We start from the raw sequence: 14729 nt of genomic DNA, 5'->3' as shown, positions 1-14729 counted from the left end.
ATCTGTGAGTGCAGGCACCAGAGGCTGAGTGCTTTCTGAATGTCACAACCGCCTCGGGAAAGGGGTTACATATGAGGAAACCGAGGCACTGAGGGGTGAAGTCACTAGCCCCCATCACATGGCTAGGCGGGCACCTGAGTCCAGACCCACAGGGCCATGGAGCATTGGGATCTCAAGCACCCCATCCTCCCGGCACCCGGCAGGCACTTGACAAAGGATGCTAAGTAAGGTTCTCCACAACTCCCACCCAGCCAGGTCTCCATATGCAGGTGACACACACAAGGGCATGAGCACCTGACTCTGGGTGGGGAGGGTGTGAAATGGGAGCCCAAGGCTGCAGGCTCATGTAGCCCCTCTGCCCCCATTTCTGCAGTGGAAGAGAAGATACCAAAACTAACCACGGATTTCTTGGGGCACTTCTTAACTTTGTATAAAGTGTGCATTTTTTAGAAAAACTAGGTATTTTTTTTTGTAAATCATAAACTTTTTTTTTTTTTTTACAAAAGGAAAAAAAGTCTAAAAGCGAAAGAGAAGATAAAGAAAAGCAGCTCCTGCAGGCTGCCTGGTTGGAAGTGTTGAGTAGAGCATCTGAGAGCACGAGGGTCCATGTCCTCTGGGAGACTGGGTGCAATGCACAGCAGGTCATGGGGGGACAGGACAGCAGCAGTGTCTTCCCTCCATGTGTGGCTTTGGAATGCAGTGGCCAGGTGGACTCTCTGCAGAGATGAATGGTGATTTTTGCTGACAACCTCACACACACTCCATTCCTTCTAGTTCCTTCTACAGCGTGGGGGAGTGAGTGAAAAGAAAACCTCTGCCTCTGACACTGCTTGTTTCCCTTTTGTTTTGTTTAGTTTTTTCTTCAGACAAATGAAATAAACACAACTAGCATCTTATTTTAACTTGAATACCAGTTTTCTATGAAAGACAAAACAAAAAAGCATATAAAAAGGTTATTTTATTATACTTTTTGTTTGGTGGGTATCAGTGCCCTTTAAAACCCTAGTATTCAAGTACAAATGATTATGTTTACAAAGTATTTACAATTTCAGTCTTCTTCCTTTATATTTTAAAACACAACAGCTATCTGGTTACAACAGTTAAAAAAATCAGAAAGACTGCAAAAAAGAAAGCCTCTGCCTCATTAGGCAACAAATCTGAACGAGTGCTGGATCCAACCTCCTGCTTCCCAAGCGATGCTTTAACAACAGCCTGGCCTTAGTCAGAACTGACGTCTCTGATTTAAAGAACAAGTGCTTTCCACGGTGCCCAGTTCGAGTCTGACAGTGCTCTGGCTACTATCTTAATTTATGTTCTGAAGACTTCTCTCAATCACTACATACTGTCTTGATAAGACCCCGGGTTCACAAGGTCACGCAGGATTCTGCTAACAATGATGATCTGAGGCCTAGATGACTTTCTACACTCACTTTAACTCTTAAACATGGAAAGTTTAACCTTTAAAACAGAAGGCCAAAGAAACACTACACCTGGAGGATTTTTACTTAAATTACTCTATTAAAGACTGTAGGTCAGTGGTGACATCTAGATGTTACTAAGTCAAGTGATAACGAGTAAAATTCTTTTCTGTTCCATATTGTGCATTAGGGACTTGCTGAAGAAAGCACACTTCGGAGACGAGCGACTTGATCACTCACAAAGTAAGATAGGGCAGGAGTTCCACACTGCAAATATTCAGAACCCCAGTTCTGTTCTCTTAAGAAGCTTTTGAGAGATGTTTCTAAATTCTCTTCTAGTGTCCAGATTAATAAGAACTTCTATCCAGGCAGCTATGTCTAGAACAGTCTAAAGTACGTGCACTCAACATGTTATCATCATCTAAAGAGACTGCTAACACCCTATGAAGAACAAGAGGAAATAGAACAGGGTGTACAAATTAAAACAGGCTGAAAAAAGAGGATTCCTATATATGTTAGTTCTGCACATTCAAGGATAAACAAGAGCAGGAACTTTCCTCAGCAACCAGACTTGAAGCATGCACAGAGAGCCTCCCTGCATGCCGTATTCTCTCCTGACAGCATATGCCAAACCAGAATGAACTAGTTACAAGAAAATAGATTATAGTACTGTTTTGATATGTTCAATTAACTAAAATGTTAAATCTCTCCCATTTTTTCAACACTTAAATTTTACTTTTTTCGAAATTTCTCACCAAGAGCTCAAAAATCAGCTGCCCAGTTGGCTTCACTAAGTATCGCCATATTATTGTCCACATAACTTGATGGGAAACAAAATACTACAAAACAAAATACTTCATGTCATTTGAAGCGATACAGTGGGGAGGGAACAGGTTAAATAAAACTAAGAATGAAAATGAAAAACCTCTCAGTACAGTGTAACTGATTTTTAGTACACACAGACCTAATTCAGCCTGATTTCCTGAACCAAGTAATGTAAAAGAGGCACAGTGCCAGAGTGGAGAGGGTGCCATGGGACATGCACCTTCTGCTTGGGTGGAAACTTCCAGGTAAGCAGACATCATCAGCCAATCAAACCACTGCAACTGCTTCTATTACCTTGCTAGAGTAAGAAAATAAAAACAATAGCAAACACGCCGCCTCATCTTTGCCCCTCAACTATGCCCCCTCCCCCAAACAGCACGGACAGTTCTCCGCTTCACCAAGAACCACAAGCAAGTGCATCTGCTCATGTATGAGACCCTGGCTCAGAAATCCAATGTTACAAGTCTATGATGAAGAGTTGACTATGCCCATTTCTGTGGGTAATGCTTGTAGGTTCATAAATAAACCACACTGTATCAGGAGGTTTCTCACCTCTGCAGGTCATACCTGGGCTGAACATGAAAGCAAAGCGCTCTAAGCTGAACATGACAAGCGCCCGCTCTAAGCACTCCAGTTGCCATGTCACCACGCACTCAGCAGTGACTACTGCAACGTAACACCTGAGCAGTGCTCTGGGCCCCAAAGCCAGTTCGACACAGGAGCCTCACAAAATTCACTGGAGCTGCTTCCATTCACTAAGTCCAAACATAAGCTTGATCCAAAAGCTGGGAAAATATCATGGATATGCTGGGATGGGAAGCAGTCTCAAAGGCTGGGTTTACACACACGCTGTGGGGAGGGTCTGGGAGAAGCCACACTGGCTGCTCTTTGGAATGAAAATTCAATCACAGGTTGTTTCCCTTCACCACAAGCCGGGAACATGTCAAGAATGTGCTTCGATGGGTGTCAGTACTAAATATTTCCTTTAAAAGTTCAAACAAGTCACATTTCAGGAGGGAAGGAAGAAACCACACTGGCCTTCTCTGATCTGAAATGATCTACCTTAGCCAGTCTCCTTCCTCTCTAAGGACTGTGGTCATTTCCAGTTAGGTATAAAGAGCCAAGCAAAGGCAGGTGCTGTCAAAGACCACGTTTAGGCTTCATAAAGTTTGTTTTATGACTCACTGCACATTCCAAATGGCTACTGTGACGTGCAAAACACTGGACACTTAACAGGGAAATTCTAAATGGCTTAAGACCCAGCACTACTGCCCTGGAGGATAAACCAAAAGGTAAAATGATTTACAAAAAATTGCCACTGTTACTTTTTCAATTAGTCACATAATACAGAAAAGGGATGTTCAATGAGGATTGCTGCTCCCGCAGGGTAGGACACATTGTAATAAAATTACACGACTTTGTTTCAGTTAGAGCTTTCCAGGTACTACATTTCACATGACATTGTCCCAAGGTTCAATAAATAAAATCTACTCGATTTTGGCTAGATGGTGGAATGCAAGGGTGGCCCACCCTGAGGCCGTCCTGCTTTCCTGACTAGGGGCACGGAGGTTTGGTGGGTGTCTTTAACCTGACGGCAGGGACTCTCATTTGTAATTTGGGCTGCTGGTTTGGGCTATCAGAGCTGGCTGGCACCTGTCCCGGGTTGGGAACACCAGGGGTCTGCAGCTGGGCCGCTGCTGTCGTTACAACTTGCTGCTGCATGAGTTTCTGCTGGACCACCTGCGCTGTCGCAGTCACTGCCGGGATCATCTGGACCTGCTGCCCAGCTGCTGTCGCTTGGGTGAGGGTCACAGTCTGTGGGGAAGCCTGAACCGAAGACAGTTAGAAAATACGCATGGCCTAGAAAATGCATATCAAGTTATATGACAAATTAAACATTCTTCAGGGTCGGGAGGGGGGTTTTAGAAACTTAATTAGCAGGAATGCTTTTGTGAAATGTGAAAACTACCTGACATATCAAAATATGACCTCTGGTTTCTAATAAAACAAAAGTAGAAAACTAAACTAGTTTTGATTTTAGGATAAAACTGGATGACTCTGGGAAAAAGGCCAGGGTTGACGACCAGGGATGGGGGGGGTGGTGGTGGTGGTGTTCAGCTTTTAATGCTATTTGGTTTCTTGAAATCTACATGCCAGTGTGATTTTGAACAAAATAAAATGTTTTTAAAGCACTCTTTGTTTCTTCGTTAGGAAGATTAGCCCTGAGCTAACATCGGTTGCCAATCCTCCTCTTTTTGCTGAAGAAGATTGGCCCTGGGCTAACATCTGTGCCCATCCTCCTTTACTTTATATGTGGGACACCTGCTACAGCATGGCTTGATAAGTGGTACATAGGTCTGCGCCCCAAATCCGAACCTGCGAACCTCGGGCCGCCGAAGCAGAGTGTGCGAACTTAACCACTACACCACCAGTCCAACCCCTTAAGCACTCTTTTATATGGCCACATTTTGTAGCAGTAAATAAAACGGTAAGAGCCCAACGGTTCCTCTGTTAGGAAGGTAAGTCATACTTGTCCCCAGAAGGTCACTACAACCAGATTCTATTTTCTTTCTGCTTTTCCCTAAAACAACTGTGTGGTGGCTTCAGCTTGTAAGACACACCTAAGGTTATGCTAAAGGAATGATCCTAGAAATAGGCTCCTTCAGTACAGTTGACAGTGAGTTTCAACACGTCTGTTCAGTTTTTTTCCTGCTAGTCTAAGGATATCAAAAGCTTTCCCCAAAGCTAATTTTTTCCTGTATTATGAAAATCAAAAGTAATTCTCTAAGAACTAAAATTCTACTTCCTCAGGATGAAACCAAAAGCTCTCTTAGCCTGGGAAATGTGAAGTTCACTGAAAAGCCCACGTGGGAACTTCCCAGACAGCTGCATGTCTCCAGATCCTACCTGTTGCGAAGCAGAGGCGACCTGCTGGATATTGGCCACGGGTGTTTGCTGTTGGACAACTTGAGGGAGTTTTGCAACCTTTGACAAAACAAAAAAAGCCAAATGTAGAATTCAAAAGAATGTGCACACAAGAAGAGATTTGTGTCCCTTTCTTTCCTTCTTAGTTCTTAATGCCAAAAAAACCCAAAAAAACAGTGGCCGACGACACAAAAGAGCAATTCTCAAAGTGTGCTCACCTGGAACCCTGAGAGAATCAGTTATTTCACCTTCACGCTAAATAATGACTGCCTTCTTAATCTGCAATCACGTGTAATTTTTTGATCTCATATTTCAGACAAATTTTTTCTTTTACTAAAAACTGCTCCAAGTTTATATGGGAGAATTAAATCGAGGATGGAATGAAATATTTTAGCATTTCATGAGTTCTCAAGAGATCCCTTCTTCAATTCTCGGTGGCATTCCAGGAAGGCACCCCCATTGTGAAGTGATTCAGACCAACACCAAGGTTCAGCCCTAGCCCAGAGATGTACGAAAATTTTAAAGTGGTTATTTTGTCATTTTTCTACATTTTTCTTAATCATGATTGAGATCTCCCTCGTTATAAAACAAAAATTTCCACCCTGTGGTCACTTTCTGTAATTATTTCATCACATTTATATCTTGCTGTCTCAATGTAATAAAACAGTTCGGGCCACGTGTGTCTACTCAGGGTTGTTGGGATGCTGGCTCAAAGAAGCAGATGGGCTTCCCAGTGGGCAGCTGCTGGAGGTCGTGATGCCCCTTACTTGGGCCTCTAACTTATAGAACAGGGATGAAAATAAGTCTTGCCCAAGATAATTCTGGAGAAAATGTGAAATTATATGATGTTTTGTAAATGACAGAGCTCCAAGTCCTCATTACGAAAACTAAAATTAGTTGGAAGGCATTTACTAGTTTATTGTAACTTTAAAAAACTGTAAACAGGATTCCCTAAGATAAAAAGAGCCCTTGATCAAGCCCTCTGCAGCACTGATGGGAAACAAAGACTCAGCCAGCCACCAAGTCTTGAGCACAGTGGGGCAGGACTTAGATTGGCACACTACTGAAAATACCGAGACAACATGGAAAAAACTAAGATGACACCATAAATGCATTGATGAACTTGCAGAAAATAAGGAACTCCTTGGGGTCAGCCCCGTGGTGTAGTGGTTAAGTTTGGCACATTCCGCTTTGGCGGCCCGGGTTCCCAGGTTTGGATCCCAGGCACAGACCTATACCATCGTCAGCCACGCTGTGGCAGTGACCCACATATGAAATAGAGGAAGAATGGCATAGATGTTAGCTCAGGGCTAATCTTCCTCAAGCAAAAAAAGAGGAAGACTGGCAATAGATGTTAGCTCAGGGCTAATCTTCCTTACCAAAAAAAAAAAAAAAAAAACAAACAGAAACAAAAGAAAGTAAGGAACTCCTAGCTCCAAAACCTAAGCAAAGGCAGGAACCTCGAGCAATGAGCAGAGGCACCACACAGCTTTCACCTCGAGAGCACATGGTAGACGGGGAGGCCTCACACTGGCTAGATCTGCGTGTCTCCCAGGGTGTGGCAGACAAGAGACCAAATCCAAATCCACTCTCAGCGAGGAGCTAACAGGAGGACCATATGCCGCCCCCCACAGCTGCAATCATGTCACCCAAAGGGGTTGTGAGGAAATCACCAGCCTTAGGCCTCGCTACTGGGGGAGGGGGAGACACAGGTTTAGAGACCAAACTGACATTACCTGAGAGACAGTGAACCCTCAGGCCACAAGCTGATGTGGTTCTGAGGGTACCCACAAAAGCCCAGCAGAAGCAAGAATCCACCTTCAACCCAGACCTCAAAGCATTCCCACAAACAAAAATGGGCTCACAAGAAAACAATTACTATCAAGACAAAGAAACACAGCTCCTGAAGCCAGAATAGCAGAAACAAGTAAAATCAGATGCACCATGACTTCAAGTGGAGGAATTCTCAGACACACACAAAACTGTGTTCACCCATGCAGCCTGAAAACGTGTAGGACCTAGAAACTACAAACAAAGACCAAGCAGATTTCAGATAAAAACAAACATAACTTGTAAGAATAAAAAATATATAACAGCCAAAATGAAAATTCCATGGACAAGGTGAACACCAGATTAGACCTAACCAAGGGAAAACGAGCAAGGTAGAGAAAGGTCAGAGGACTGTACTCAGAGTGCAGCACAGACATACAAAGGACTGGAGGTACCTGGAAGGCAGGAAAGGGGCAGAGGCGACGTCTAAAGAAACATCAGCTGCTCATTTCCTAAACTGACGAGCGAGATCAATGTCGATTCCAGAAGATCAACAAATCCAAAGCTAGAGCATCATAGTGATTATAAAACACCAAAGACAGAGAAAAGATCTCAAAAGAAAACGGAGGGAAAAAAGATAGAAGACCGTCAAAGCAGCGACATGCTAGACAGACACCTGACTTTTCATTAATAACAAAAAAACCAGGAACCAGGGAATACTGTTAATGTACTGAGAAAATAAATGTCAATCTAGAATTCCATACCAAGCAACAATATCCTTCAGGAACAAGAGTGAAATACAGGCATGTTCAAACACTACACAAAATGCCAAAGGATGCACTTCAAGCAGAAGAATAGTAATTTTACATGAAAAGTCAAAATAAAAAAGGACAGAGTGGAAATGCATGATGACAGCAGCTTTCAAGTTGAGAGGCCAGTGGGGCTACGGGGGACAGACCAGTGCTCAAGAGCAGAGCAGAGACAGGGCTCTGCCCTGTGCTTTGAAAAGGTGAATGTGTCTGTGGAGATTTTAGGGTAACCACATAAAGAACAAAAAGAGAATCTATAATGTATATAATATATTTTCAAACTAGTAGAGAATAAAAAACAGATGACAAAAAATAAATAAACAATATAAAACCAGGCAAGAAAAGATGGAAAGAGAAAATGGAACAACCAGGACAAACCCAAATGAAATGGAACCAAACCCCACCCACATCAGTCCTCATCGTAAAGGCGAGTGAACACGGTTCAGGTAAATGACCGAAACCCAGACACCAGATAACGACAGTAACAGCAGCAGCAGCAGCATCGGCCCAACTATTTCCGGGAAGTAAGTGCAAAGCAGACAGAGAATGTGGAAGGTAAAGGGGGGAAGATACACCAGAGATTCTAACACAAGACGGAGGAGTTCTCAGTACGAGGCAAAACAGGCTTCAAGACCAAAAAATAGTACCAAAGATAATGAGGGACACTTTAAGATAATAAACTTTTACATTTATATGTAGCTAATAATAAAGTATCAAATATAAAAAGCAAAAATAGAAAAAAATAGGGGCCAGCCTTGGTGGCATAGTGGTTAAGTTCACGCACTCCGCTTCAGCGGCCCGGGGTTCCCAGGTTCAGATCCCAGGCGTGCACCGACACACCACTTGTCAAGCCATGCTGTGGCGGGCGGCGTCCCATATAAAGTAGAGGAAGATGGGCATGGATGTTAGCCCAGGGTCAATCTTGGTCAGCAAAAAAAAGAGGAGGATTGGCAACAGATGTTAGCTCAGGGCTAACCTGCCTCACAAAATAAACAGAAAAATATAAGGATGAACAGATAAATCCATAACCAGAATGGGAGATTTTAACATACCTCTCCCAGTAATTGATAGAACAAGCAAATTGGTGAGGAAAGAGAAGACTGAAACCACACAAATAATAAACTTGACCTAGCAATAACAAAATGACCCAACGACTGTACCCAACACCGTCATAAAGCAAGTTTCAGCAAATTTCACTGCAGAATCTCTGATGGACTGGATCTGGAGTATGAGACAGAGAAATGAGAAATGACCGTGGGTTTGGCCCAGGTAAGGCTGAAGGTCAGGGAAGACAGAACTGCTGTTCCTGAGCTGGAGAAGGAGGAGCTCAGGTGTGCACAGGTGAGGTCAGAGGGACCTGTGAGATCACACACCTCGGGGGACTGCAGTTCAGGTGTGCAAAGGTAAGGTCTGAAGTACCTGTGTGGTCACACATCTCCAAGGAACTGTTCAAAGGCAGCTAGGATTAAGAACCCAGAATGGGGAGGGTGATCAGCTGTAGACATGAATGTGGAGTCATCAGCACTGGGACGGACTCAAAGCCTCAAGACTGGGGGAGATCACCAGGGAGGGCATGCAGACACAACAAAAAGGAACACACACTCCTAGCAAACTAGACAAAGAAGGGCACTTTCTTACACTAACGAAGGGTGATTTGAAAATCAAACCCTGCAGAACCATGAACAGTGACGTGGTTGAGCTTTTGTCTGCACACCTCGGTCACACTGCCCCGTGGGCCTTGCCAGCACAACAAGGCAAGAAGGAGGGCAACAAAGGAGGAAGAAGACATGGCCGCCATGGCTTGCAGTGATGCAACCGAGACAAAGGAAATGCAGAAGAACCTGTAGATGGGCTGTCCTAGGAGCAAGAATTGGTCAAGGCTGCCAGGTTCAAAAGTCAAGGTTCAAAGTGCATGAAACACAGACAGAAAATGGAGGCTTAGAAACATAAGATTACAGAAGCATCAAAAAATACTAATTATTTAACAAATACAACACAGTGCTAAGATTTTTATGGAAAAAAAATCAGAAAACTTAATTAAAAGGCATTAAAGAAGAGTTAACAAAGATGCATCATACATTGGTGATTCTCAAGTCAAGACGGCGGAGACGTCACCTCTCCCTCAATCAGATCTACAGAGTCAATGCAATTCTAACGAAAACGCTGACAGTTTTGATTGTGGTGTGTAAACTGAATAAGCTGACTCAAAATTAATAGAGAAGCGCAAAGAGCCACAGCAGGATGTTCCAGCTAGGAGCAGTGAAAGGATCTGCCTTCCAAATGCCAAGTCTCATTATGCAGCCAAAGAGATGAAGATAGAGCAGTGTGGGCACAGAGACCACGCACTGAAGAAAAGCCCCACACAGAACTATGCATGACACACAGAGGTCTCACTGTGGATGAGAGGGAAAGAACACACTCCCTAATAAGTGGTGCTGAAGATAACAGGGTATTCACATGGAAAAATTAAACTGAACTCCTATTTTTATATCATCTGGAAAAACCAATTCCAGGAAGGTTAAAGACCTAAATGTGAACAAAAAATTATGAAGTTTTTAGGAGACAATACAGGAAAATAACATCATGACCTTTGAGAAGGATTTCTTAAGCAAGACACAAAAAGCACTATTCAGAAACTTAAAGACTTAAAGATAAATTCCAATACATTAAAACTAAGAACTTCTGTTTGTCCAAAGACACCATAAAGTGAGAAGACAGTGTGACACACAGAACTCAAGGCTAATATCCAGAAGGTTAACCAACGTTGGGAGACACTTGAACAGGCACTTCAGAAAAGAGACCCGATGGTCAACAGATCCGTGTAAGTCGCCAGCGGCCGAGGCCAAGGAGAGTACGAGTGCTGCTGGGGCTGCTGTGGCAGCTCAATGATGTGTGCACACCGCAGCCCTGCACACCTGTCCCAGGCAGCCACTCTCAGCACTTACACACCTCAACCAGATTTCAAAATACAGTGTATTCTAGCTCATCTAAGATCCATGCTGAGTTTTAATGCACAAAAATTAGGTATAAACAAACTCTTGAGCTGGAACCCTCAGCCAACTAGAGTATATATTGTTCAGTATTTCTTTGGAAATGTTTCATTAATGTACTTGTTTTATAGAAATTCTGGACTTTAGTTAAAAAAAAAAAAAGGAAGGGCCGGCCCTGTGGCTTAGTGGTTAAGTGCGCGCGCTACACTGCTGGTGGCCCAGGTTCGGATCCCGGGCGCGCACCGACCCACCGCTTGTCGGGCCATGCTGGGGTGGCGTCGCACATACAGCAACTAGCACGATGTGCAACTATAACATACAACTATCTACCGGGGATTTGGGAAGAAAAAGGGCAAAAAAAAGGAGGAGGATTGGCATGGATGTTAGCTCAGGGCTGATCTTCCTTACAAAGAAAAAAAAAAGCACACACCTTTAAAGAAAAAAAAAAAACACTTCTCTGGGCAGCCACAGCCAGAAGCAAAGCCAGCAGCAGCCCATGCAGCCACCAGCAGCAAAGTGACAGAGTGTGTCAATTCGGGAGGCAGGAGAATGACTCCTGGAGGAGTCTCACAAACATAAAGGACACCACCACAGCATGACCTCAGCCGGGGCCCCAAGCCACTCAGAGGCGATCACACAGGTGGCAGTACCAGCAAGGAACATGAGGGACCAGCCACCTTGAGAGGCAGCAGAGGGCCCATGATGCTCTCTTAACAGGGCTCTGGCTCCGTGGGCACCCACCCGTTTTTATTCTCTGAACCCTGTGCGTTCAATTACTCCCTCTCCTGTGCGCCCATGTTTTGCAATCCAACCCTAGCACTCGCTCATGCTCACCTGGATCTGGGTCTGCACCTGCTGAGTCCCCGCCAGTTTCTGAGCCTGGGAGATGGGCGTGGTAAGAAACTGGGTTTTAAGGGCTGGCTGGGTGGCATAGGTGACCTTCTGTGGTTGGCCCTGAGCAGCAATCTGCTGTGCAGTGATCTGAGGAGAGAGAGAACGCCCAGGGTTAGGGCCAGGTATGGCTCTGCGGCCCCTTCTCAGAGCCTGGGCCTTCTCTGTGGGCCCCGAGTGGCCAGACACCGGCAACATGACCACTCCATGTCCCCGGCACAGCCTGCCCTCTGCCCTGTTCCTGCAGCTGCCCCTTCCAAAGAGCCTGGCCCACATATCACCTGCCTCCTCTCCCGGGAAGTCCCCTCATAGCTCAGTCTGGGGTTCATCTTTACATCCTCCATAGTACCTGGTGCAATGCCTGCTCATCGTGTGAGTGAGTGAACTTGACCACAATAGAGAAAACATACTCGTACAATTTCTCAAATATAATTTTAAGAATTTGGAAGATACCCAAAAATATTTAGCACAAGGGGTAGCAAACCTGCATGCACAATCTTTGCATATTTAATCTAATTTCTAGTTTTCTCTGTCAGGGGAATTTAAACACCATTCAGAAGGCTGGGCATATATGTGGTCTATATATTTGGTTTACAAAGCCATGGCTACGTAAAAATATTTTTTTGTATCTCAGAAGTTTTCTTTCAAATTATACTAAGCAGACCAGCACTTGAGCTAAAGCACTTCTATTTCTATCTTTCAGTTGTAAACTAAGCCTCTGCCAATTACCCCGGCCCCCCGCCGGTGTCTTCATTCTTCTGTAGCCAGTGTCCCCCCTTGCCCATGCCCTGGTCCTGTCCAGCCGAGCCCAGAGGACTAGTGGAAAGGCCTGGGGGGTGACTCTGAGTGGTGTTTCCTTCCAGAAACTGTCCACCCCAGGGAGAAGGCAATCCCCAGAGGTAGGTGCGAGGACTGTCTTCAGTCAGGAGACACACCCTTCCTCCAGGCCCCGCTCCACTTGGTAAGACAGGGACATGACCAGCGTGATGGGCTGGTGCAGCCAGGAGAGCTCTTTCCTGAAGGCCAGATCTACACTCCTCCATCGATGTCCCAAACACCTGCGTCCTTGTGTGCCCTGACCATCTCCCTCATCAGTGCTGCCCCTTCCCAGCGTCCTGCCCTCTTGGCGCCCATCATCCCACCCAAAGCTGCCAAAGACAGCTCTCCTTCCAGTTTTCTGTTCTGCTGTCCCCACAAAGCACAACGGCGTCAGGATCGGCACTATCTCAGCCCCACCAGACCCCTAGCTGGGCTCCTTCCTGCAAGAGGGGCAGCGACACTCAAGGAAGAGCTGTCTGTCCACTGCCTGGCGAGCACGGGACCCTGGGGCCCAACCGTCAGCTCTGTGACTCCAGGCGAGTCTCTTCATTTCCTTGAGCCTCAGTTTCCTCAAAGGAAAACGAGCTCTGCCCTAAGAATTGGCATCAGGTACCCACAGAGCTCTCAGCACACAGGGAGAGGGCAATGTGCGCCAGCCTGCTCCACAGCCACAGCTGTCCCACCATCAGAATGTTTGTTCCAGCTCCAGTTCAGAAAATAGCACAGATGCAACCCGCAGGGCAAGCCCCAAACGTCACCACCTGTACATTGGGCTCTATGCTGCCAGTACGTGGGCAAAGAGGAAGCCCCAGAAGATGGGACGCCTCACACACTGCTCCTGTCCGTCAGCACACGCCCCAACATGGGCTTACTGAGCACTCGGCTTTGGGACCTGAATCAGCTCAGAGCCGCCTCCCCAACTTCCCCAAGTCAGCGAGATGCTGACGGTACTCCTTCACATCAAGCCCCTCTCCCCTTGCCCTCCCCTCCCTCCACTCTCTGAGCACACACGTGCAAGGACACGTCCCTGCCTGATTCCTCGCCTGATTACAAGCTTGGCGGTGGCCCTGGCCTGGCTCCATCTGTTCTGTATACTAGGAGCCCAGGTGGGTCATACGTGACAAGCTACATCTGCTTCCCTGAATCCTCTGGCCCCTTCCCAGCCATGTAATTCCACAGCCTGCATCCTTCACAGTCCCCCACAGGCCCTTGGTGCATCGGGCTCCCCACCAAGGAACCACCCCCTCCCCTCCAGGGCCTCGGAGCAGCTCCAACCCCAAGGCCACCCTCTGCACAGCCCAAGCGCATGACCATGGGGTCCCCTGTGCGTGGGTGCCAGGCAGCGAGGCAGGGCCCATTCAGGACCCTCTTGTCCTCTGTCTACCCACGCCTGGCAGGAGGACCCGACTCCTGCCATAAAGCATAAAGATGGGACAACACGAGAATTCTGCAGAAATCCAGTACCTTCTGCTGAACGGCCGCTGGGCCTGGGGCGGCCTGCGGCTGGATGGCTTTCTGCTGCTGCACAGCTTGCTGTTTGAGCTTCAGCAGCTGCTGGACATGCACGGGCTGGGCCACGACAGTCTGTCCTGCAAACACCAATCAAGCCATTTAGTCACAAGCACTAAGTAGGGAAGAGGGTCTCAGGGCTCACATTAAGCTCAGAGTGACTGACTCCTGTACAGAAAACTATACACTGAAACTATGTGGAGACGACTACAGCCATCCCTTACGTACATTTAAAATGTTCTGGGTTCACAATGACATTCAGATAAAAGGATGGGAACTTCAGAATGTTAATGGTTAAATCAAGGGCCAAAACTTGTATTTGGGAAGCTCTGAGAGACACTTCTGCTAAAATACACCGCGACACACCGGAGATGGGTGTCCAGCAAAGGAGCCAGCAGGGCTGGCAGCCACTTCTGCTAGAAAAAGACTCCCTAGCCCTGCTCAAGGCTCTAAGTAGAGCAGCAGTGGGGGGTGAGGGTGGCACACAACAGGCACCTGTGGCTTTCTGTGGCTGCCCAATGGCCACACTGATCCCGGCAACGTTCATGGGCAGGGTCGTGACGCCTGGTGAGGAGACCACGGCTGCGGGCACGGACACCACTGGAGGCTTCGCCAAGGCCACCTGAGCCGGCTGGGTCGCCTGGGCCTGCATCTGCCCTTGTGCCTGCAGCTGCGATGTGGGAACCCGGGTCTAAACAGTGGAAACAATGGGGAAGTACAGAGAAATTCAGCACACTGTGTGTCTTTGCAAACATGCCCCGCCCCCACACACA

General features: G+C 46.4%; 1 protein-coding gene across 19 annotated transcripts in view; it reads right to left on the bottom strand.

Annotated features, from left to right (window-relative positions):
- Nucleotides 1-943: 943 nt before the first annotated feature.
- Nucleotides 944-14729, bottom strand: part of EP400 (E1A binding protein p400) — a 126298-nt gene continuing 112512 nt past the window's right edge. For 16 of the 19 annotated variants that reach the window (XM_087423502.1, XM_087423501.1, XM_087423504.1 and 13 more), the window contains 5 exons: nucleotides 14452-14647; nucleotides 13912-14036; nucleotides 11572-11718; nucleotides 5151-5228; nucleotides 944-4070 (listed from right to left, as the gene is read on the bottom strand). In XM_087423502.1, coding sequence (XP_087279628.1) covers nucleotides 3798-4070; nucleotides 5151-5228; nucleotides 11572-11718; nucleotides 13912-14036; nucleotides 14452-14647 — 819 coding nt within the window. In that variant the 3' untranslated portion in view covers nucleotides 944-3797. Of the gene's footprint in view, nucleotides 4071-5150; nucleotides 5229-11571; nucleotides 11719-13911; nucleotides 14037-14451; nucleotides 14648-14729 lie in introns of those variants that run through there. The other 3 variants (XM_087423508.1, XR_015549835.1, XR_015549834.1) reach the window with 3 other exon arrangements.

Source organism: Ceratotherium simum, chromosome 35, assembly GCF_057802395.1.
Source record: "Ceratotherium simum simum isolate JZ-2026a chromosome 35, ASM5780239v1, whole genome shotgun sequence".
In the NCBI taxonomy this organism is placed as follows: Eukaryota; Metazoa; Chordata; class Mammalia; order Perissodactyla; family Rhinocerotidae; genus Ceratotherium; species Ceratotherium simum.
The sequence above is the reverse complement of the archived record's forward strand: the minus strand, read 5'-3'. Positions and strand labels throughout refer to the sequence as shown.